Source organism: Chiloscyllium plagiosum, unplaced genomic scaffold (genome assembly GCF_037043375.1).
Source record: "Chiloscyllium plagiosum isolate Xiang-an unplaced genomic scaffold, Cpla_swu_hap1 HiC_scaffold_10, whole genome shotgun sequence".
Classification (NCBI taxonomy): domain Eukaryota; kingdom Metazoa; phylum Chordata; class Chondrichthyes; order Orectolobiformes; family Hemiscylliidae; genus Chiloscyllium; species Chiloscyllium plagiosum.
In genome coordinates this window covers 13803348-13827551 of record NW_028270148.1, presented here as the reverse complement: position 1 = coordinate 13827551, position 24204 = coordinate 13803348, and the positions used below count along the sequence as shown (strand labels likewise).

The window sequence follows — 24204 nt, the reverse complement described above, 5'->3', positions numbered from 1 at the left end:
GTAAGAATAATAAAACTTGTTGCTTTAAGTACACAGCATTCAGAACTTGAATTCCTAAGTTGAATTTCCCCTACCTGAGCCTGTGGCACTAGGTCATGTTGTGACACTCTATCTAAAGCATTGTGGTAGAAATGAGTCAACTCTGACTAAGAATGAGCCCACACCTTTGCTGCCAGCAGTTAGGACCTCTTATCCTGACATGTCTGTCTTGTGCTAACTCTGAAATCCTTAACAATGCTTTCCTGTTGTGACGTGAATTTTAAACAAAAATATTTTCACAACATTTACTGCCCATCCCTGATTACCCTCGATAAGGTGGTAGTGAGCTGATATCTTGAATGACTGCAGAATCTTTACCCAGTGACAATGAAGGAATAGCAATATAATTCCAAGTCAAGATGGTGAGTGACTTGGAGCTGAATGTGCAGGCAGTGGTGTTCCCATCAATGACACTGGAGTCCAGAGATTTCAATAGTGACATGTGGCAACTATCTGATAACTTAAGAGTCTCTGTCAAAGAAGAAGGAAGCATGAAGCTGAATTAAATAGTAGCAAATGCGATCTCCATAGTTAACAAACTATACATTTTTGCAATTTATTCTTCCATGGGATGTGGTCATCTCAGGCAGGGCCAGCATTTGTTACCCATTTTTAATTTCCCCCATGGAGTGGTTTGTTTGGTCATTTCAGAGGGCAGTGTTAAATATTTTGCTGTGACTCCAGAGCCATATGTAGGCCAGACTGGGTGAGGATGGCAGATTTCCCTCCCTAAAGGACATTAATGAACTAGTTAGGTGATAGTTGGTCAGGATTAATTTTGAATTTCAGAATTATTAATTGAACTTAAATTCCACCATGGTGGTATCTGAACTTGGGTCATCAGAGCATTAACCGGGATTCTTTGGGTCTCTGGTGTAGTGATGTAGAGGGGTGATATAACAATCGTCAAATAAGCTGCAGTTGGCTGAATTGTATTTTTGTGATGGGGTTCATAAGTTCATCAGCAGAAATCTGAAGAATATACTAAACCATTGAAGAACAAGAGGGACACTGCTTGATTCCTGAAGAAGGGTTATACTTGAAACATTGACTTCTCCACCTCCTGATACTGCTTCCAACCTTCTGTTTGTCCACTGGGATTCCCGCTACTAGTAGACTTACCTGATCTTAACTCAGGGCTGCAGATAGTTCCCACACTTGATTGGCCCCATGTATTCGGATAATTTGAGGTAGGATTGAGCTTGATGTGATGACCTATGTGGTTGAATTGCCTATCTGGAGCTGACACACCCAGAGTGGGTGTCCTGAACCTCGAGCAAAATGTCAGGATGTAAAACTGGAATCCAAAGTGTACAATAGTAAGTGAAAATCAACTTGGGGGTGGGGAGAGGGGCAGCAAATACAATCCTGCAGCTTTGCAAGTTGCTCAGCAGGTAATGATACATGACCCCATTGTGATGATGCCCACTTTGTGTTACTATCCAATTTCTACCTGCTGTCTCTAGTCACCAGGAGTTACAAACGTACGTCAGAGTGTGCTCAGTGTGTAATGGGGAATAAGCTGATGAATAAGGGGAGGGACACAGCCCATGGTGCATTATACCTAGAGTTAGTCCTCTCTGCCTGCAGCAGCCTGTCCTCACTCACAGTCTCTCACTGCTCCCTCTCACTGTTGAAACAAAGCCAGAAATGTTGATTCAACCGAAAGCTGTCAGGCAAAGGAAGCCTGCTCCCACATCGCGATGGGGTTTCCACAATTCTCACAGCTGACTTTGTCAGCTGCCTCAAAAAAACCCGTAGCGTCAAGTCCTGTTCCAGAGACAGGCACACGGAATCTGGGTCAACATGCCCAGTGCAGTGTTAGGGGAGGGGGTATGCTGCCTATTCAGGGAAAACGGCAGATCAGATAACACATTAAACTAAATGGCGCAGTTGAATTTAAAAGCCCCTGAAGCATTCATAGAAAAACAGGGACGTGTCCTGGCCAACTTCCACTGAAATAGATTATCATCACAATTCCGGTTGCAGGATCTTGCTGTGTGTAAGTTGGCTGCATGTGGCTTCCTATATTTACAGCCACAACCAAAAGTACTTCATGGTTATGAAGAAGGTTGGGATCGAAATAACTCCACAAAGGCCAGTATCCTGTCACCAAGTCACCCTTTATTTACACGTGCATAGTACATGACACTGACCCAGCTAGCTCAGAGGCAACTCCCAGCCAGGGGTCCCTGATTGGGGCTGTTGACCTGGTCCAATCAGGGAACTCATATTATATAAGGTCCGCCTAGCTGGCCTCATTCCAATCACTACAGGGAAGTCCCAAGATTGTTAAAAAGTGCTATATAAATGCAAGTTTATTCTTCAATGGAATTGGTGATACATAGACTCCAGACTGTTAGGTAAGAGTTATACTGACACAGCCAGGCTTAAATGTAATATCATAAAACCTAAGAGCTCAGAAAGTTCTTCCATTTGTGACAACTCTGAAAGAACTAACCACTTACAAAAATCCACCAATCTTTTCCCCACTTCCACATTTCAAACCATCAACTGCTTGTCTTTTGAAAAACTATTACAGACGTTTGTCACCACTCTATGTCCTAACAATCCTCCATGTGTAATTATCGTTTTAACCTTTTCTCTCCATGCCCCACCCCATGCTTTGAGAAGCTGAAGCTTTCCTACTGACAAATTGTAAACAGTGTTTTGCAGACGTGTCTTATCACTCCGCCCTCACAATTCAAAGCAGCATAACTCATAAACTTGTCTGTAAATGCATTAACATACTTGAGCAGACACAGGTTAGGAGCAGGCCCCTCGAGACTGCTCTGCTATTTTATAAGATCATGCTTAATTTGATCACGGAGTCAACGCACATTCCTACCTCCCTCATTAGTCATGAATCTGCCATAAAAACATTCAAGGAAAAGCTGTGTAAATGTATAATGTAAAGAATTGTAGAGCGATGAACACAGAGGGAGACCATTTGGCCCACTGTTCCTATGCTAGCTCTTTCTCCACAGTTTGCCCTTTGAGTATTTTTCCAATGCCCCTTTGAAAGTTAATAGTGAATCTGCTTTTACCACTCCTCTTTCAGGCAATGTACTGCAAACTGTAACAATTCGTTGCATAAAAAGAATCGCCCGTGCAGTTCATTTTCCAATGATCTTAAATTTGCTTCCTCTGATTAGAGACTGTTTTTCTCAATCCAGCTGTATAAACACTCAGAATTTTGACCAACTTCTAATACATTTCCCCCTATTGCACCCTCTCCCCTATGATTAGAATCATCATATTCCAGAGAAGAAATATTTACAGACAGTATGTATAATGTGCACTCTTTAATAAAATGGTCAGAATTGAAACTTCAGAATGTCAATTATTATTTTTCATACAACATCACCTGATTTAGGTTAACAGGTTTGTGCCTGCATTTGGAAGAGCCATAGAATTTTTTGGTCAAAGATAAAAATATAAAGAAGAATACTTGAATGGCAATATCATCCTGTACTTAACGTGGTCCTTGCATTAAAAAAAACCTTCTGCACTCTCTCATCTGGAAGTAATTTCTATCCTTATCCTTATCTGACCTTGAGACACCATGATACTCTCTCACACAATCAACATTATTCCAACTTCTCTTGCCCGTGCCAACACTTGTTTTGCCCTAATCTGGACCACAATTTATACTATTAAGAGGAAGAAGTTGCCAGACAGGGAAGTGGAAAGAGTTGCCATTTCAATTTTTAAGATTCAGATGCTGGCTACAAATTGCATTTGGTGACGGTCTAGTGTCTGTATCGATCCCCGTCCGCATCCCCAAAATCTTATCTCTTGCTATCCCCAACACCAGCAAGTCTATTTAAAGCCAAAATTCTTTTTTTTAAAAAAAACTACCTTAACAGATAAAAACAAGAGCTTAGTCGAATCCAGTACTTGTGTGTACTAACATGTGCAGGCTCTTTTGTTTCTCAAAAAGAAATGGAACATAGTCATTCCTCTGGCATTTTGAAACAGCAAATATACACGTGTGCACGGCACCAGAGTCAAATCTTCACCACCGCTGACTCCAAGGGCTCAGCCGTAGATGTAGATGGGCTTAGCTTGACCGTAGAGTTCGTCTTCGTACTTGGGAAGGCAGCAGAAGAAAATGCCACAGCCGATCATCAGTATGGTGGCCCCCCACCCAAAGCCGTAGCTCCAGCTGTACTCATAGTTGCCATTTTTGATGAGGGTCTTGGTGAAATTGACTGGGTACACGATGAGGGCGATGAACTGGAAGAGGACTGTGGAGGTGGGGGGGGGGGGGGGGGGGGGTGCAGAAGAAAACATGGTTAGAGAGGGAAGGAAAAAAGAACACCCAATACATCAGCTATCCGGGATTAGCCCGATTTTAACCTTTTTACAGGTGGGGTGAGTTTTGAATTGAGTTTTGAACTCAAACTCAACACTTGGCTTCATTGTTACCGGATGCAAGCTCACCGATCCATTTCCATAACCAGAAATATCACCAGATTCATTGATGGGACGGTATTTTCAGAGTGAGGAATTTGAATTGCATTCCGATTTAAATATAGCAATCAAGTTCCACATTCACACTGGTCAATTGATTCTGGATGTCACCATTCAATTAAATTGATCAATCTGTGGATAAGGGGTCAGCCATTTTGGACTCAGAGGGTGATGGAAATTCCTTTGGAACTCCCTTTCCCAGAGAATAGTCGATGCTCAGTCATGGAGTGTGTTGAATACTGAGATCGAAGGATTTTTGGAGAATTAAAAGTCCTGGGGGTAGGGCAGAAAAGTGGAGTTGAGGTAAACTATCAGTTAGGATTTTATTGAGTGACAAAGTAGGTTCGTGGGTCCAGATGGCCCCCTCCTGTTCCTCATGTTCTTTATTAAAAATATTTTCCGAATGAACAGGATTGTACAACACTTTCCTTGGAGGGGAGTGAAGGAAAACCTGCATTGATCCATCTGTATGTAGACCAAAGTGCCGGACATAAGCCAAGAATCCCCAGTATGATGAAAATTTGCTGGATGTGAAAAGGAGCAAACTTTGGGGTTCTAGTTGAGGAGTAGTAGGGTTCCTTTTTTATTTTGATATCCCTTGCTTTCATCAATGCTACCTGTAACTAGCTGCTCATTCTTTACACAGTGCATCTGTGGGTTCTTGCTGTGCACAGCAGAGGTGCCATGTTTTGCCACACATTAACACTGGTCATCCAACTGAATTATTGTAGTATAACTGTGTCAGCTGAAAGGGGTACGAAGATTACTCGGAGGAAACACTCCCTTACTGAGTGAGTGATCAAACTATGGAACAAGCTGGCTTGGCAGATGTGGAAACAGTCATTGTGCGATTTAGGTACATTTTACTTCTGGAAATTAATATTCTGAATTGTAATTATAATTACTCGATCTCAGAACAAAAGGCAAGTTACTTAGGGCTGAGATGAGGATGAATGACTTCACGCAGAGGGTGATAAGCTTTCACAATCCTATGGGGTAGAGAATTCAGTTATACATTAACTTCAAGTCAGAGAATGACAGAATTCTACTTATTAAGGAAGTCAAGAGATGTGTTGATAAAGTGCAGGAAAATGCTGTTGAGGTAGATGGTCATCCACGATCTAGAATGACAGGGTGAGCTGAATGGCCACTCCTGCTCCTACAATAGGAGTAATTTGAGAATGACACCTGGTTTGGGAAAACCCCGTGTTTAATCTGGGTCTGTTGCAGACTCACTGAGTTTGAGTCCAGTCAACAAGTGAGGGCCCTGGGGAAGGAGCGAGGTATTTACCGAACAGCAAGACTTACCAGCAACAAAGAGGATGATACCAATCACTCTCAGCAGACCCGATTGCTCCTTGCAAAGAGCAAAGATGGACAGGATGAAGCAAATGATCAACAGGATACAACCGATTATCAGCAGTGCTGCAGTAGCTTTCGCCCATCCTGGTAGAATGAAAGGACCAATGTCATTTATTATTAAAAAGAAAACACATCTGGTTCACTGTTGTCCTTTAGGGGAGGAAATTTGCCATCCTTACCTGGTCTGGCCTACATGTGACTCCAGACCCACAGCAACGTGGTTGACTCTTAACTGCTCTCTGGGCAATTAGGGATGGGCAATGACACCCTCATTCCATAAACAAACGTTTCTCAAAAACGTACCAGGGTGTGTCGAGAAAGTGGTTAATAAAGACACCGCTTGACAAAGAGAAGGACAGAGTAGAAAAGCAAGGATTTTAAGGTGAACTTTTATGAAACACTAGAGTGTTGTGTCCAGTTCTGGGCATCACATTTTAAGAAGGCTTTGGAGATGGTGTACAGAAGATTTATAAGAATGGTCCCTGGGATCAGCGACTTTAATTACAAGGATATGAAATGGAGAAGGTGGATCTGTTCTCCCTGGAGAAGAAAAGTTGGAGAGATTTGAGAGAGGGTCTCAAAATAAAAGTAAATGGCTTGAAGGGGAAGGATTTGTGAAGTTCTGAGGCTAGACAGGAGTCTAAACCTTGCACACTATTTCAGTGGAAGCGAACATTCATCACCTTTCAGTGCCTCAAATGAACCTGCCTCCACCACATTTCCAGGCAGAGCTTTCCAGATCCAAACTGCTCACTGTGTGAAAAAGGTTTTTCCCACTTCATCCGCACTACTTTTGCACTGAGTTGCGCTTACAGAGACCCTGAAAGGTTAGGAAGCCTCATTTTGTGTTATTAACATTCTACGACCCATTACTTCTTCTAATGGAGGAAAACTGCACACAGAAATCTCCCATAAACTGCAAAGCAAAAGGACTGAATGATGGGGGTGGGGGAGACAGTTTTTCTTTAAGATTGGCCCTGGATTGCTTACTTCCACCAGAGAAGAGAGACATGGCCTTGTGCTGAGGGAAGGGAAATGGCTGTTTTAAGGAAAAGGGAATTTTACTTTCTTTGAGAGAGAGAGTTGGGAAGCAGGTCATTGTTTCACCACTTGACACCACGTCTGCATGTGTGGTCTCACACCAGCTCTCAAAAAACATTTCTCAGCTCTGGGATCTATAAATGGCACTGGTCCATGCTTTGAAATGAAAGACCCATTTAAAGTCTAACCACGCGGGTGAGAATGGTCGTTTGGCATGGTAACCTGAGAGCTCTTTGTGCTTTCTCCCACGGGACTGAGAGGCAATCCTCTATGCAGCTGCTCAATAGAAAAGCCTGACAGAGAGAGGTTGCTCCCAGACCAAATACTCCTCCTATTTGTACTCATCCATATATAGTATTGTGGTTGCATAGTTATCAATAGCACCATGGTCCCTCCCCTCTTCATTCTTCCTTGCTGTTCTCTGCACCATCTCCCATTCCTTCCCACTGCATTCTCCACCTGGAATTCCTGCTGCTTCCTCACATTTTCCTGCAATTAAGACACAGGTATGGGACCACCTAGTCTCTGGTTTACCTGCACTGCTCTAGTATCCACTGAAGACAAAGTCATTCTGAGCAGGAACAGTCCCTTTGGCCCATCTTTCCTGTGCTGGCTCTTCAAATTAGCACAATTACCTTGTGCAAATCTTTAGCTCTCTCCCTCTAAACCTTGCACACTATTTCAGTGGAAGCGAACATTCATCACCTTTCAGTGCCTCAAATGAACCTGCCTCCACCACATTTCCAGGCAGAGCTTTCCAGATCCAAACTGCTCACTGTGTGAAAAAGGTTTTTCCCACTTCATCCGCACTACTTTTGCACATCACTTTAAATCTGCCCTCTTCTTCTTCCTTTTACAAGCGGCAACAGTTTCCCTCTATTTACTCCATTTAGCTGTAGGTGTTGCCAGAGCACCCTGGTCACAAGGTATTGGTTGGAGAGAGAGATAGTTGCATTTATGTAGCACCTTTCACAGCTTACGATGCACCAGGCAGCCATTGAGGCTTTTATTTCTCTGAGAGTGCAGTCTGTCTTCTGAGTGAGCTGCAAAATAGAAGCCAGATCCATTGTATGAGGCAGTTAGAACCTGAAAGGGTTAACTGTCTTCACAAGCTATGCACCACCCACAGACTGTTCCAGAGGGAAGCAGCTATGCACTTCTCAATTGTGTCCCACCAGTCCCTACATGCTCACAAGAATGTGTATTATGTTTCAGTAAATAGTTAACAGTACAAAGCTAAAATGGTAACCATAATAAGGAGATCCCGGTGTTGAACTGGGGTGAACAAAATCAGAAGTCACATAACATCAGGTTACAGTCCAACAGATTTATTTAAAATGACAAGCTTTCAGACCGCTGCTCCATCATCAAGTAACAAAGGAGCAGTGATCTGAAAGCTTGTGATTTTAAATAAACCTGGTGGATTATGACCCAGTGTCATGCTCCATCTGACTAAAATAGTAACACACGTTTGATCTTAAATTGAGCCAAATTGTCTCAGAGGAGACCGTCATTTTTCCCAGATGTAATGTATCTCATTACTAAGCAATATGCAATAAACCTATTTTCTGGTCATCAAGATTGAGACTAGCTTCCGCCACAACAGTTTTACGGGCATCCTTCCCCAGGTGGCATCAGTAAGGAGGACTGGTGACTACCCAACACACCCCAGAATGCATCAGATATTCTAGCATAGTGACCAGCCACAGTGATTTGCCATTATAATAAAGCCTACCTCGCCTTCCTACACCAACTGCACAGGCCACTTCCCTATAATCTCACTCCTCTCAGTGGGCAGAGAGAGACAAACTGGGAATACTGCAGAGGACATGCTGTTGGATAATGGATGACACGTGGATGGAGGCTGAATTTCGGACAGCAGGGTTGAAAAAGGGAATACTTCAAACAAATGTGGGCTGCCAGTGAACCAAGCCATATTCCGAACAGTATTAGTGGGTCTTAGTAAGACTGCACTGAGGGAACTGTCGACAGTTTAGCTCTCTTTACTTAAGCAAGGCTCCAATTGCATTAGCAATTCAGAAAAGGCTCATTTGACTAGTTCCTGAGATGGAAAAGGAACAGCAGGTCAGGCAGCATCTGAGGGGCAAGACAGTCAAGACTTCAGGCCTAACCTTTCTCCTGCCCACTTCCTCCTCCGCCCTACTCCTTCTCCTCCTCCACCCCTCCCCACCCCTTCCTCCCATCTTCCTCCTCCTGATCAGGAGCACTGATGAAGGGTCCTGCTTGAAACGTTGACTCTCTTGCTCCGCAGATGCTGCCTGACCTGCTGTTCCTTTTCCAGCTCCACAATCTATCGACTCTGAGTCTCCAGCATCTGCAGTCCTCACTATCCCCTAGTTCCTGAGGTGACACGGATGTGTTCAGAAGTTGGATCTGAACACACTGAAATTTTGGAGAATGGGAGGGGCATGATCTTGTTGAAAGAATTCAAATTCTGAGGAGGCTTGACAGAGGCTGAGAAGATGTTTTCCCTCATAGCGGAATCTAGAACTGGGGTGCTCTGTTTCAGAAGAAGGGATCTCCCATTTGGAGAGAAAGGTATTCCATCAGCCGGTCGTTAGTCTTTGCAATTCTTTCCCCCAGAGAGGGGCAGAAGCTGGGTCATTGATGAGAGACACAGCTGAGCTAGATTGGTTTGCTAAGGGGGAGTCACAGGTTATAAGGAGCGAGCAGGAAAGTGGTGTTGAGGCCACCGGTATCATCTGGCGGGACAGGCTTGAGGAGCTGAATGGTCAACTCCTGCTCCTAATTGTTATTTATGGTCAGATACCAGACATGGGCTTAATGGGTTGACCTTCCACCGTTAAATCCGAAAGCCACGAATTCATGCTCCACTCCCGAGATTCAAGAACATTTGCACATTCTCCCTGTGTCTGCGTGGGTTTCCTCCAGGTGCTCCGGTTTCCTCCCACAGTCCAAAAATGTGCAGGCTAGGTAAATTGGCCATGCTAAACTGACCATAGTGTTAGGTGAAGGGGTAAATGTAGGGGAATGGGTCTGGGTGGGTTGCTCTTCGGAGGGTCAGTGTGGACTTGTTGGGCCGAAGGGCCTGTTTCCACACTAATCTAAAAAAAAACATTCTTAAGGCTGACCTGGCCATTTGAGTACAGGGTAAAAACAATGACTGCAGATGCTGGAAACCAGATTTTGGATTAGTGGTGCTGGAAGAGCATAGCAGTTCAGGCAGCATCCGTGGAGTACAGTGTGAGTGCTGTACTGTCAGAGGTGCTGCCTTTCTCAATTAACTGGATGTCCCATCTGGTCACTCAGATGGATGTAAAACGTCCTGCGGGATTGTTTAAAAGAAATCCAGAGATTTTCTCCCTGCTACCCTAGGCACAATATTTATCCCTCAATCAACATCACTGCCACAGACTATGTGGTAATTATTACACTGCTGTTAGTGAGAGCGTGCAGTGTGCAAACGGTTGCTGCCCTTTCCTACGTTACAACAGTGACCGTTCTTCAAAAAAGTAGTTCATTGGATGTAAAATAACTTTGGGTGGTTAGCAAAGGAGCTAGGTAAACGCAAGTCATTTCGCATAGGAGGTGGGAAACATTGTTAGTTCAAGGTGTGCCCAGGTAAGATGATCTCTCTCAATCTGTGCAAAAGGGCGGTGTCACAATACTGAAGGTGTTTCGTAAGTTTAGAAGATTGTGAACCAAGTCACAGCACAGCAGTTGTAGCTACCCAGCAGCTCCCTCACACAGAGACGCCCTTTCAAACTGTAAACTTGTCTTAGTGTGACTCATGACAAAGCCATAAATCACCCTGTACACAGTACTGCTCCCCTCACTCAGTGCAGCACTGACACCAGGGCTATGTTCAAGGGGCTCTTAGAAAATCTGATAGTGGTCTTTAAAATTAAGATTAGATTAGATTCCCTAGAGTGTGGAAACCGGCCTTCATCCCAACAAGTCCACACCGAACCTCCGAAAAGCAACCCACCCAGTCCCATTCCCCTACATTTACCCCTGACTAATGCACCTAACACTATGGGCAATTTAGCATGGCCAATTCACCTAACCTGCACATCTTTGGACTGTGGGAGGAAACCGGAGCACCCAGAGGAAACCCACGCAGACACGGGGAGAAACTGTGTGCAAACTCCACAGACAGTTGCCTGAGGCGGGAATTGAACCCGGGTCCCTGGCGCTGTGAGGCAGTCTGCTAACCACTGAGACACCCTGCCACCCCGTTTCAGCTTACCAGCTGATGAACAGGAGCGTTCTGAAATGGAAACTGCACAATTAAATCCTCTTATCCATGGCAGAGATAGAGACTATTCAGCCCATCACTGCAGTACAAGCTCTTTGGAGACAGGTCTCGCTTCCATCCTCCATCTCCCCATCCCACTCCTTCCGTGTCCAGTGCTAGTTCTCCACAAGAGCGACTTAGACAGTCTCACTCGCTTATCTTTCCATACAACCCTAAAATCTCATCTCTGTGGAGAATTTTCCCCAGAACCTTTTTGAAAGCCACAGTTGAACCAGCCTCCACCACAGTCTCAGGCAGTGCACTTCCACATCCTCATCACTCGCTTTATCACTTGTTCGATCCAAGATAGTTTTAAACTTCAGAAAGTGTTTCATTTCTCCCGACCTAAGAACTAACCTTTTGTATTTAAAAATAGGTTTGTTTCTTTTTGGGTTTGGAATGAACAAATGCTGACATTTTCCTCTCTTGAATTAAAAACCCACGAGTATTCAGAAATAGCACCCACATGGAAAAAGATTACCAACATAAAGCTACAGAACTGATGATAAAAGAATGGCAGACAGACAATGCAGCGAGGGTGGACAGTTTGTACAGTAAACACACCTGCCAAACAGAATTTGTTATCAGACCGGAGTCTGACTCACTCTGACCTTGACGGTGGTAAGGGACCATCTCCAAAATGCATCAGATTATTCTAAACGAACAACTGTTTGTTGGTTGGTTTCTGGCTTCGATCTACACAAGATTATCAGAAAGAAGCAGGACAGTGGTGAAGCAAGCTCAAAGGGCATTTAGTAAGATCATGGCTCTTCTGATTGTGGCCTTAACTCCACCTTCCTGCCTGTCCCCATAACCCTCAACTCTCATGAACTTAAAAACTGTCTAACTCCACCTTGAATATAATCAATGATCTGGCCCCCACGGTCCTGCCCAAAGTTGAATGATCCTCAGAAGAAATTCCTCATTTACTTAAATGGGACTCCCCTTATTTTTAAACTGCGACCACTCGTTCTAGATTCACCAACGAGAAGAAACATCTTCTCTGGTTCACATCTGACAAAGTCAGAAGTCACACAACATCAGGTTATAGACCAACAGGTTTATTTAGAATCAAAAACTTTCAGAGCACTGTCACCTGATGAAGGAGCAGAGCTCCGAAAGCTCGTGGCTTTGAATAGATCTGTTGGACTACAACCTGGTGTCATGTGATTTCTGAGATTGTCCAATCCAGTCCAACACTGGCACCTTCACATCATCAGGCCCCCTCTGAATGTTTCAATAAGATCACCAACCATTCTTTTAAACTCCAAGGAGTATAGGCTCAACCTGCTCAGCTTTATATTACAAGCTTAGCCTTTTATCCCAGGACTTAGCTCAGTGAACTGTTTTCAATGCAACACACCCCTTCTTAAGTAAGGAAACTAAAACTACATGGTCATCCATTTACCTGTAAAGGTGTAGCAAGAATTCCTTACTTTTATAAGCCATTCCACTAGCAATAAGGACCAACTTAAACCATTTACCTTCCTGTGTACTCACTGCTCCTACAATGTTAAGATTGAGATTCATATACAAAGACACCTAAATCCCACAGTATTCTGTAGTCTCACCATATTTAATTAACATTCTGCTTTTCTATCTTTCAAAATAAAGTAGGCGACTTCACATTTTCCTACATTGTACATTATCGGCTGATTTTTTTGACCACTCATTTGACCTATTTATATCCCTTTTATTTAAAAGAGCCTTGTGTCCAAAATACAACTTGCTTTCCTATGCATTTTTGTATCATCAGCAAATTTGGTTACAATTCTTTCTCCTCCCCCATCCAAGTCACAAATGTATATTGTAATCGAGTGATCCTGTGGCACTCCGCTGTTTATCATGCTGAAAAATAACCCATTTATCTCAACTCTCTCTTTCCTGTGGGTTAACCAATCCTGCAATTGACAGGAAACAATATGACACATCGTGGTTACTCTGTGCAACTATTTTGAACATTTAATATTGGGGTCACTCCAATAATGAAACACTATGGAATTTAGCTAAAGTCCACATTCCTCAATTATTCTTTGCATCATTGCTATCATGTGGCAAATCTAGTCTATCCCATTTTGATATGTACCATCTCCACCTTCTCACCACAACCCTCAGTCTTCTTGTCTCCTAATGCTTCAACTATTTGATGTTCTTCCCTGGTGTTTTATACCATGCCTGTTATTACCTTTGCTTTCCAAGTCCTTAAATTGAATTCCAGAGAGTCTGAGCCTATCCCTCAGTGTGGTTCAGCGGCTAATACTCTCCCTTTTGAGTCAGAACTTTGTAGGTTCAAATCCCACTCAGAGACCTGGCTACTGTGATCTAGGCTGATGCCCTTTATGGATACTGACGGTGGTGCTATCCATCTGATGAACCATCAAGGGGAGATCCTTCCTGACCTGTTGGGTGGGTCTAAAAGATCCCTATTGTGAAGATGACAATGAAAGCCATCCCTTGTGTACTGGCCAATAGTAATTCTTCAGCCAGCATCACAAAAACAGATGGTCTAATAAGTATTACAATGAGGGGATAACTTAAAATATGAAGTTGAGGTCACCAGCAGGTCAGCCATGATTTTATTGTATGGTAGTGCAGGGCTGAATGGCCTACTCCTGCCCCTGATCTGTTTGTTCCAGCGAGCTTTCTGTGAGCAAATTGGCTGATTAGAGTGAGCTACTGCTGTGGTGTAAAGTTGCTAACTGGCTTTCACATCCTACGATTGTGAAAGGCACTACATAAATGCAAGTCTTGAATTGGTTTTGGCAATATTTTTAAGCCTTTCACAATGTTGAAAACCTGAATTAGGTTGCACTGAAGCTTCCACTTTGTAAAAGAAATAACGTGTTTTTCTCGTCAGTGTAAGTTCTGAGAACCAGAATCATCTAAATTATGTTGTTTCGCATCCTCTCTCATGACAGCAGTTAGCTCCTTCCTAAGTTTTACCCTCTCTCTTACTAATGGAAAGAGGATAGAATCAGTATCGTACCAACACCAAAGCAGTTCAATGGACCCATCGAATCCACTAGCGTGTTCCTATGCGATGTCATTTATTGTCTATCCCTAGTTACCCAGCAGAAGGCGATGGTGAGCTGCTTACTTGAACTGTTGCAATCCATGTGCTGTCAGTAGACATATAATGCTGTTAGGAAAGGAATCCCAGGATTTTGACCAGAGATACTGAAGAAGCAGCAATATATTTCTAAGTCAGTATGGTGAGTGACCTGGAGAGGAACTTGCAGGTGGTGATGGTGTTCCCATGTACCTGCTACCCTTGTCCTTCTAGATGGTACTGGTAGTAAGTTTTGAAGGCGCTGTCTAAGATCTTTGGTGAATTTCTGCAGTGCATCTTGTAGGTGGTACACACTGCTGCTACTAAGCGTCAGGGGTGGAAACAGTGGATGTGGTGACAATCAAGCAGGCTGCTTTCTCCTGGATGATGTCAATCTCCTTAAGTATTGTTAGAGCTGCACTCATCCAGGCAAGTGGGCAGTATTCTATCCTGACTCATGCCTTGTTGATGATTTGCATGTGACTGATCCCTTTTATGTATATTTCTAACTTTTCATTTAATTGCATATGCAATTATCTTAAGTTAGTACCATCTCACCAAGCAGTGTCATAGGGTTGTAAGTACAGAAACAGACCCTTCAGTCCAACCCGTCTAGTCCCATTTGCCAGCATTTGGCCTATGCCCCTCTAAGCTCTTCCTATTCATGTACCCATTCAGATTTCTTTTAAATGTTATCATTGTACCAGCCCCACCACATTCCATACATGTACCACCCTCTATGTGACAAAGTTGCCCCTTAGTTCTCTTTTAAACCTTTCCCCTCTCATCTTAAAACTATGCCCTCTAGTTTTGGATTCCCCTATCCAAGGAAAAATACCTTGGCTATTTACCGTATCTATGCCCCTCATGATTTTATAAACTTCTATAAGGTCAGCCCTCAGCCCCTGATGCTCCAGATAAACCGCCCCAGCCTATTTAGGTTCTTCCTATAGCTCAAACCCTCCAACTCCAACAACATCCTCGTAAATCTCTTCTGCACCCTCTCGAGTTTGACAACATCCTTCTTCTAGCAATCTGTCACTGTTTATCCTAAACAACGTATTGGGTGTGTGTGACTTCTCCATCAGATCACCAACTTTCCACACTTGCAAATAAATACTCCAACGTCTAATGTTTGACTTCCGTACTATAACTCCACACTCCCGTGAATGCCCTAACGATGCTCCATTGTATTTATCCATTTGCTCTATATCCTTCTTGGAAGAACTGGCCAAAGCTAACCACAATAAGCCAATTGCTGCCCACCTAGAAGGCTTCTAATATTCAATGTTCCTCTCTACATTTTGCCTTTACATACCTGATACCTTTCATGATATCATCTTCTTCTGTTTCTCTGGCTACCTTTTGTGTAGACACCTTTTGCTATAGAGATGTAAATTACTGTAACTATGCAATTAAGGATTTCACTTGCCTTCATTGAAATTTACTGACTTGCACAGCCAGCTTTAATGACCTGTGCACACCAAGGCTTCTCTGCTCATCATTATTAATCCTGCCTTTTACACTTTACCTTCAATGTACGTAGATTATGAAATAACTCCACAGAGGCCGGTATCCTGTCACCAAGTCACCCTTTATTTATAAATGGCAAGTTCTTGCACTGATCCAGCTCCTTCAGAGCCAGCTCTGAGAGGGAATGGAACCTCTGATACTCCTGTTTTTTTTTTGAAGCAGTGCCCTTCACAAAAGGCAATGCTGTGTGATCAAACATTTTTTTTTCTTACACAGTGAGAGACACAAGGTGCACGAATCTTTATTCAATTTCCACCACCAGGAAGATAGGAAAACACCTGAGTGGCCAGTGACAAGCAGTGCCCTTCACAAAAGGGCAATGCTGTGTGATCAAACAGTGAAGGGGGATACTCTTGTTTTTATCTGTCAGCCAGAGCTCCCTGATTGGGCCAGATTAACAGCCCCAATCAGGGAACTCATATTTCACAAAGTCCATCTGATTGACCTCGTTACAATCACTGTCAATCCACAGTACAAGAAAAAGCTTTATGATCAGTGTTTGTTATGTACATGAATTTTCTACGACTTTACTCTATTTAACCGTCAGTAATAACTTTCTCAAACATAAACAGAAATCACTGGAAATTCTCAGCTGGTCTGGGAGCATCTGTGGAGACCCATATTCAGAACTTGATACACTCTCAGCTTCACCTTAAGTGCTCCCATGTTTTCTGCCTCAACCACTCCCTGTAGGAAGGAATTACATGGAATTTGGTGAGCATGTGGAAAGAATTTTCCCCAAATTCCCAACTGGATTTTTTTTACCAATTATCATATGTTTGTGACTATTTCTGGCCTTTCCTGGAAGCAGAGACATCCTTTCTACATCTACGTTGGCAAGAGCCTTTCAAAACTTAAAAGTGCTTTATCTTCAAAAGTCTTCTTCTGCTGTTGCAGCGAACGTGCAGTAATTATTCCAAGTTCCAGAATAAGACACTGTTGTCAGACTTCCCAATTGTTGAAAGCTTCATTTAGAGAGATGCTATTCTCTTGCCCAACTCCCTGCTCTTACTGCTGTACTACCAAATGGATGACTCCAGCTTCTGTCTGCCTGAACTAAGCAGCTAAAAGAAAAGTAAATTCCCAGATATTTACCACCAGCAGGTAATGAAGTACAGAGGGAGGAGAGAGCCTGAAGAGAAGGAGAAATATGGAATTGCCCTCCAACACAATTTTGTCCCAATCAGATCTGGTACAGGTAGGCTGGCAGTAGAGGTCATGGAAAGTTAGTATAGGAAACAGGAATAGGCCATTCAGCCCCTCCATTCCTCAAGGCTGACCAGAGATTAGCCTCAACTTTCCTGCCCGTTCCTTGATTCCCCTAAAGTTTAAACATCTGTCTATCTCAGGTCTGATGTGGAGGTGCCAGTGTTGGACTGGAGTGGACAAAGTTCATCAAATATGTTCAGGCCTGAGATACAGTTAAAAATCACACCACACCAGGTTATAGTTGAATTTATTTGGAAGTATGAGCTTTCGAAGTACTGCTCCTTTGTCTTGTGTGGTTTTTAACTTTATCTCATGCCTTTACATATTTGATAGGGGCTAGATTAGAGTGGTGCTAGAAAAGCACAGCAGGTCAGGCAGCATCTGAGGAGCAGGAAAATTGATGTTTAGGGCAAAAGCCCTTCATCAGGAATAGAGGCAGTGTGTCTGCTGAGTGGAGAAATAAATGAGAGGGGGTGGGGTTGGGGAGAAAGTAGTATAGAGTACAATAGGTGAATGGGGGTGGGGATGGAGGTGATACATCAGAGAGGAGGGTGGAGTGGATAGGTGGAAAGGAAGATAGGCAGGTAGGACAGGTCATGGGGACAGTGCTGAGCTAGAAGGTTGGAACTGGGGTGAGGTGGGGGAAGGGGAAATGAGGGAACTGGTGAAGTCCACATTGATGCCCTGGGGTTGAAGTGTTCCGAGGCAGAAAATGAGGTGTTCTTCCTCCAGGCGTCGGGTGGTGAGTGAGCAGCGGTGGAGGAGGCCCAGGACCTGCATGTCCTCGGCAGAGTGGGAGGGGGAGTTGAAATGTTGGGCCACAGGGCGGTGGGGTTGATTGGTGTGGGTGTCCCGGAGATGTTCCCTAAAGCGCTCTGTGAGAAGGCGTCTAGTCTCCCCAGTGGCATCTGCAATCCTTGTTTTTACCTTTTACATATTTGATAGTCCAATGTCCACGATGGAGAGAGCATCGTAGATTATCATCTCTCAGGGAGTTTCCTGTACGAAACAATTTACTCTTCACTTTGGAACTGTGTCCCCAGTTTTCCTATAAGGGGACACAATCTTTCAACATCCACCTTGTCTAGCTCCACAGGATCTTCTAGTTTCACTAAGATCGCCTCTCATTCTAAAGCCCACAGAGTATACGTTCAACATTTTCCCGTAAGACCAAGTCAAAGGATCAAACTTGTGAACCTTCTTTGAACTGCTTAGAATTCAGCATATTCCACCTTAAATAAGGTGTACAGGAGCTAGTCACAGTCGTCCCGTTGTGGTCTCAGGAAAACCCTGTGCAGGTAAATCAGACTTCCCTACTTTTGCATTCCATTCACCTTGCAGAAAAACAGACAATATTTTATTTGCCTTCCTATGTGCTTACTGTTCACCTCCTTGTATAAGAACACCCAGAGTTGTGATTTTTGAACCAAAATGATTTTTGTCCAAACTTGTACTGCAATTGTTTGTGGAGACAGGAAACCTTCACTCAACTTTGCAACATTCCCAAAAGAACAAAGGCCTTCAAATTAGCGAAGAATTGAATCAAGAAGTGATTTCCAAACTTGTCAAACTTGTATCTTAGGAATCATATGAAATAGTCTGGAGTGCCCAGAGGTAAGGGCGGTATTGAGACAGAAACTAGTGTCTAGGCTTGCTGTCTCAGGCCTTCAACCTGTGCGGTCCCACTGCTCAATTGATCGTCACTTTTATTTAATGTGCTTACCGATGTGAGGGCATCATGCCTCTTAGCTATGTCAACGAGACCCTCCTATGCCATAAAGATATATGAAAAATAAATTAATAGCAGGATTAGGTCATTCACTCCTTGTGACCATTAAATAAAATCATGGATGATCTGATTGTGGTCACAATTGTAATGTTATTTCCTGCCTACTCCCAAACATCCTTTGACCTCGTTGTTAGCCAAGGGTCAATGAATATAACACAAATATCGTAATGAGTTCTGTGCCAATACTGACACCATAGATCAACCATGGTGGCTAACACTGAAAGGGGAATAAATAGATTTTAATGAGATCCACTTAAATCACTCTCTCTCTGGAGGTCACTAGTATGCTGGACTTGGCCCGGAGGGCAAAGCTGTGGTTGACCATAATTGCCCTTTGAAACGGCCGAACAAAACACTGAATTCGAGGGCAATTAGGGATGGGCAACAAATGGTGGTCTTCCAAATGACACTCACATCCCATGAAAGAATGAGGAGAACTCTTGCCTTATAACTGAAATTGAGAGTTCACCCATAGCCACACTCCGAAGACTTAAACTTGACATCACCGAAGTGTTATAGCACAGGAGGAGGCCATTTGGCCCATAGTGTCTGTACTGGCCATGTAGGCTGACATGTTGAAGTACCGAGAGAAGTACCACACACACCCACACACACCACACACACCCACACACACACACACACACACACTGTACTTTCCACCCAGTAAGCTCACACATTAAACACACACGTCATTTAAGTATTTCTACCACATTAGTCAGTCACAAATATTTAACAACTCCACCCTGAGACTAGCTAATTCTACAATGTACCCAGATTCAAAACAACTCAAGATCCTCTCAGTCTGGGAGACTGAGTACCATGTGCGAGGTAGTGTTAACAACTCATGGAATCGGCACAGAAACTGCTCAAATGACGGAACAGTACAGGCACAATGGGGCAAATAGCCACCTTCTATTGTATGGCATCACTCTACAAGGGTTTGAATGGCCTACTCCTCCTATGTCTTCTCTAACACATCACGGCTCCACTTGGTCAATTATTTTGCAAAGAGATAAAATAAATTTGTTCACAATAGCCAAGTAGAATTCCTTTTTTTCATTGGGTTGTGCAGCGAACATGTTTCACACGCCATCCCATCCTTGAAACACATGCATCAGGTGCTCTCGATGTGGTCTTCTCTACACTGGGGAGACCGAAGGTAAACTTAGGGAACAGCTCACTGAGCATCGCAGCTGGGTCCACAGGAGCTGACCGGACCTCCCATTCACCAGCCATTTCAATTCCCCCAACCATTCCCTTTCTGACATGACCATCCTTGGCCTCCTCCATTGCCAAAACAAACAGCTCCTATTGAAGAACAACACCTATCTTCTGCCTGGGCACCCTACAGCCCTGAGGACTCAACACTGAGTTCTCCAATTTCAAATAACCTCCCTCCCCATCCCCTGACTCTCTTCCTAGCCTCTCCCCATCCCTTCCACTCCTCGCTGCCACCAATCTGATTCATCCCTCCCATTGACCAACCAGGTCATACCCTCTGCCTGTCTTCACCTATCCCCACTTCACCACCCTGCCCCCGCCACCCCCTTTATCTGCATCTCCCCTTACACACACCCCCAGTCCTGAAGAAAGGTTACACCTGAAACAGTGACTCCTCCACCTCCTGATGCTGTGTTCTTCTAGCCTCCTGCCTGTCTACTTTGAATCCCATTCTTGAAAAGCAGAAATACTTACACATGGTCAACGCTTTCACTGGTGTTGAGAACAACAACAAGTGCGCGTGATCAGGAATGAGATGAAATGAGAGAAAGAACCTTTTGCATTTATTTAGCACCTATCACAACATCAAAATGTGTAGTCACTGCTGCACTGAGGAAAAGGTTCTAATAGAAAACTCCTGGATGTAATTTCCCCTTTCAAGTCGGACCCAAAAGTGTCATACCAGTCTCCCATCGCTTTCTCTCTTTCCATTTTTCCTTTCATTTCACCTTCCCACCCTCTCCATTTCTAATTTCTGTCCATCTCTCACCGCCAGATTCATCTTCGCTGACCAACCTCCTGTGGGTCTTACGATGTAACAGAGGTGCCTATAGCATTCTAAAAATGGCACGTAAATTCCGATTAACTTGTACTGTGTTACATTTGATCCCATTTATCAGACAACAGTTTTATCTTTCCATTCTGTTTTTTCACAACTTACTTTCTCCCCCTCCTCTTTGCCTCTCTTTATCTCACTCTAATTTTTACTTTCCTCGGTCACTGTCTCCTTTCTCAGACTCTTTTTTTTCCACCCTCCTATGTGTTGCATCCGTGGTCTTGCCTCTCCCTATGTCTGCGATCGTATCAATATACCTGTAATAGAATCACAGATCCATATAGAAGAGGACCTTTGGCCCATCAAGTCTGTACTGACAAACTGTACTCTAAACCTATACTAGTCCCACTTTCCAGCACTTGGCCTGTAACCTTGAATGTTATGACAAGTGTTCATCCACATACATTTTAAAGGTTTGAGGTTTCCCATCGCCACTACCCTCCCAGGCAATGCATTTCAGATTCTCATCATCGTCTGGGTGAATTCTTTTTATCCTTAAGTCCCCACTAAACCTTCTGCCGTTCAATTTAAAATTATGCACTTTGTTATTGACCCTTCAACTAACAGCTGCGTTCTATCCCACTCTGTCCATGCCCCTCATAATCTTACACATCTCTAGCAGGCACCCCCTGCAACCTTTCCTGCTCTAAAAAAAACCAACCTGAGCTTATCCAGTTTCTCTGGAATGCTCCATCTCAGACAACGTTTCTGGTGAATATCCTCTACACCTTGTCTGGTGTTATTACATTCTTCCTACAGTGTGGTGTGACTAGAACTGCACACACACTCCAACTGTGGCCTAACCAAAGTTCTGTACAGCAACCCATAGTTGACAGTTGTGTTTTAACTACCCTGGCTCTAAGCTCTGTTAATCCTTCCCCATACCCCTCTTTCTTTTAAGACGCCCCTCAGAATCTACCTCTGTGACCAGGCTTCTGGTCATCTGGTTCAGTACTGCCTTATGTGGTCTAGTGCTAAAATTTCTCCTGTGAAGTGCCTTGGACTATGTTAAAAGTTTGCTGTTGCTGTCAGACTATACTGTCTCCCAGTAGCTTCAAGTACAGCCTTCACAATCCCAAACTTCAAATTTACCAAATGCTTTCACCTCACCCTATTCTAGTCGTCTTCCCATGTACTTCTGACTCATCACTATCTCTCTTTCCTAGTTTAATCCTCTCCCAAGCCAATTTCATTTCCCTTTCCCTATCTAAGGCCCACATTTTCTGTGACTGTACATGCAATCTCCTCACCAGATTTCTGTCTCTGCTCAATTTTTCTCTTCCTATTGAAGGATTCTTTTATAAATGTTATGGATGTCCTGTCAATGGCGGGAGGTTGCTTCATTCTAATTCTGCTGCATGAAGTAAAGACTCTGTTAGGGAGTGAACTGCAGTGTCGGTGTTAGAGCGTATTATTAACAGATGTACTATGTAGGCAGTCAGTTGGCCAGGCTTCTACTGACAACAGTTGATATCTGCTTCAGACAACATTCAAATCAAAAAGTAAAATGGAGGAAAGCACTGGATTAGTTTTCAATTAAACTTGGCATCAGAAACTGACTTGTGTTCTTACTTGATAATTTATGCATCTTCTGACTGCTCTCTCTTTTACATTTTGCAACATGTCTTCTCTGCTCTATCTATTTCTCCTCTGCACACACCCTCTCTTTCTCTGTCCGTTTACATTTTTGCTCTCGCTGTCCTCACTCACACCCTTTGATCTGCTTCGCTCATATTGTTTCTATCACATACAGACCTATTTTCTTTTCACTGCCTTTCTGAGTCATCTTGCCTGCATCTCTCCCTCCTCTCAGATTTTTGCTTGTGTCTGCCTCACTTTCATGTTTCCTCTTGTTCTCTTTCATTTGACCCCTGGTACTCTCTCCATCTCTTTTCTTCACTGCCTCATGACCTGATTTTTCTTTCATTTTCAGCTCTGGCTCTTTCTGATTGTCCTTTAATGTTGTTGTCTCAGTCAGTTTCTCACCTTCTTCGCTGACCTCTTCACCATCTCTTTCATTAATTCACTGCCTTCTCCCACCCCCATTTCCTTTTACCACTTTTTTCTTCTGATTTTTTTTTGTGTGGTTTTGTTTTGATCTTGTGTCGACTTTCACATTTTCTTTCTATTCTCTGCCTTACTTTCCTCTCCCTTTCTGTGGTTCCTCCACACTCGATATTTCTTGTTCGCTTCTCTCAGTTCTTCACTCCTCCCTCTCAGTTTAATCTCACTTTCTCTATCTTCCTCTCCCATTTAAACTTTCTTCCAGCTTGACTCAGTTGCCTACATTCTTTTCCCTACTCCATTTCTCCCCTTTTCTGTTCTCCCCACACTCTCTGCCCCCCTGCTCTTCTTCCCTCACACTCTCCACTCCTCACATCCCTCGCACGTCTCCCCTCACCCTCTCCACCCCTCGCACGTCTCCCCTCACCCTCTCCACCCCTTGCTCCTCTCCCCTCACCCTCTCCACCCCTCGCTCCTCTCCCCTCACCCTCTCCACCCCTCGCTCCTCTCCCCTCACCCTCTCCACCCCTCGCTCCTCTCCCCTCACCCTCTCCACCCCTCGCTCCTCTCCCCTCACCACCCCTCGCTCCTCTCCCCTCACCACCCCTCGCTCCTCTCCCCTCACCCTCTCCACCCCTCGCTCCTCTCCCCTCACACTCTCCACCCCTCGCTCCTCTCCCCTCACACTCTCCACCCCTCGCTCCTCTCCCCTCACACTCTCCACCCCTCGCTCCTCTCCCCTCACACTCTCCACCCCTCGCTCCTCTCCCCTCACACTCTCCACCCCTCGCTCCTCTCCCCTCACACTCTCCACCCCTCGCTCCTCTTTCCTCACACTCTGTCCATCCTTCCTTCCTATTTTCTCACACCTTGTTCTTCCTCTCTCCGCTTTTTTCCACCAACTCCCTCTCTCCCTCGTGTTATTTCTCTCTCTGATCCTTTTCTCTCCTCCCTCCCTCCTTGTGTGTATTATGTCCCTCCCTTCCCAGCCGATCGCCTCTCCTTACCGTATTCCATGAGGGAGGTGGATTCCCAGCTGGGGTCCCTGCCCCTGAACTGTTCCCACAGGGAGGCATAGTGATACTTGGAGTCCACCCAGCCGGAGCTAGCCGCCAGTGCGATGATGTCGAAGATGATAGCGAGGAGCAGCAGCAAAGGCAGGATCCATTTACAGCGGGGGAAGGCGAGTCCGCACTTAAACATGGCCAGACAGGACCGAGACCGCTCCAAGAGGCAGAGAGAGAAACTGGCAGCTGCCTGGTTAGCTCAAACCCACAGCGAGTGCCTCTCCCAGGTCAGACTGTGAGAGCTCAGCAACACTCACAGCCTTTGGTTTGTCTCACTCACTCAGTCCACACCCCAAACCT

General features: G+C 44.2%; 1 protein-coding gene across 1 annotated transcript; it reads right to left on the bottom strand.

Annotated features, from left to right (window-relative positions):
- Positions 1 to 3940: 3940 nt before the first annotated feature.
- Positions 3941 to 24204, bottom strand: perp (p53 apoptosis effector related to pmp22). The gene is made up of 3 exons (XM_043695355.2): positions 23845 to 24204; positions 5824 to 5961; positions 3941 to 4289 (listed from the first exon to the last, which is right to left on the bottom strand). Exons 1-3 carry the CDS (start codon positions 24038 to 24040, stop codon positions 4081 to 4083), a joined length of 543 nt encoding a protein of 180 aa, XP_043551290.1. The 5' UTR covers positions 24041 to 24204; the 3' UTR covers positions 3941 to 4080.

What these genes read in the sequence shown, in the direction of transcription:
- perp (XM_043695355.2), bottom strand. Translation starts at nt 24,040, where the DNA reads ATGTTTAAGTGCGGACTCGCCTTCCCCCGCTGTAAATGGATCCTGCCT. An exon ending in CACCTCCCTCATGGAATACG is followed by an intron (nt 5,962 to 23,844) that starts GTAAGGAGAGGC and finishes TCATTCTACCAG; the next exon opens with GATGGGCGAAAGCTACTGCA. An exon ending in TATCATCCTCTTTGTTGCTG is followed by an intron (nt 4,290 to 5,823) that starts GTAAGTCTTGCT and finishes CCACCTCCACAG; the next exon opens with TCCTCTTCCAGTTCATCGCC.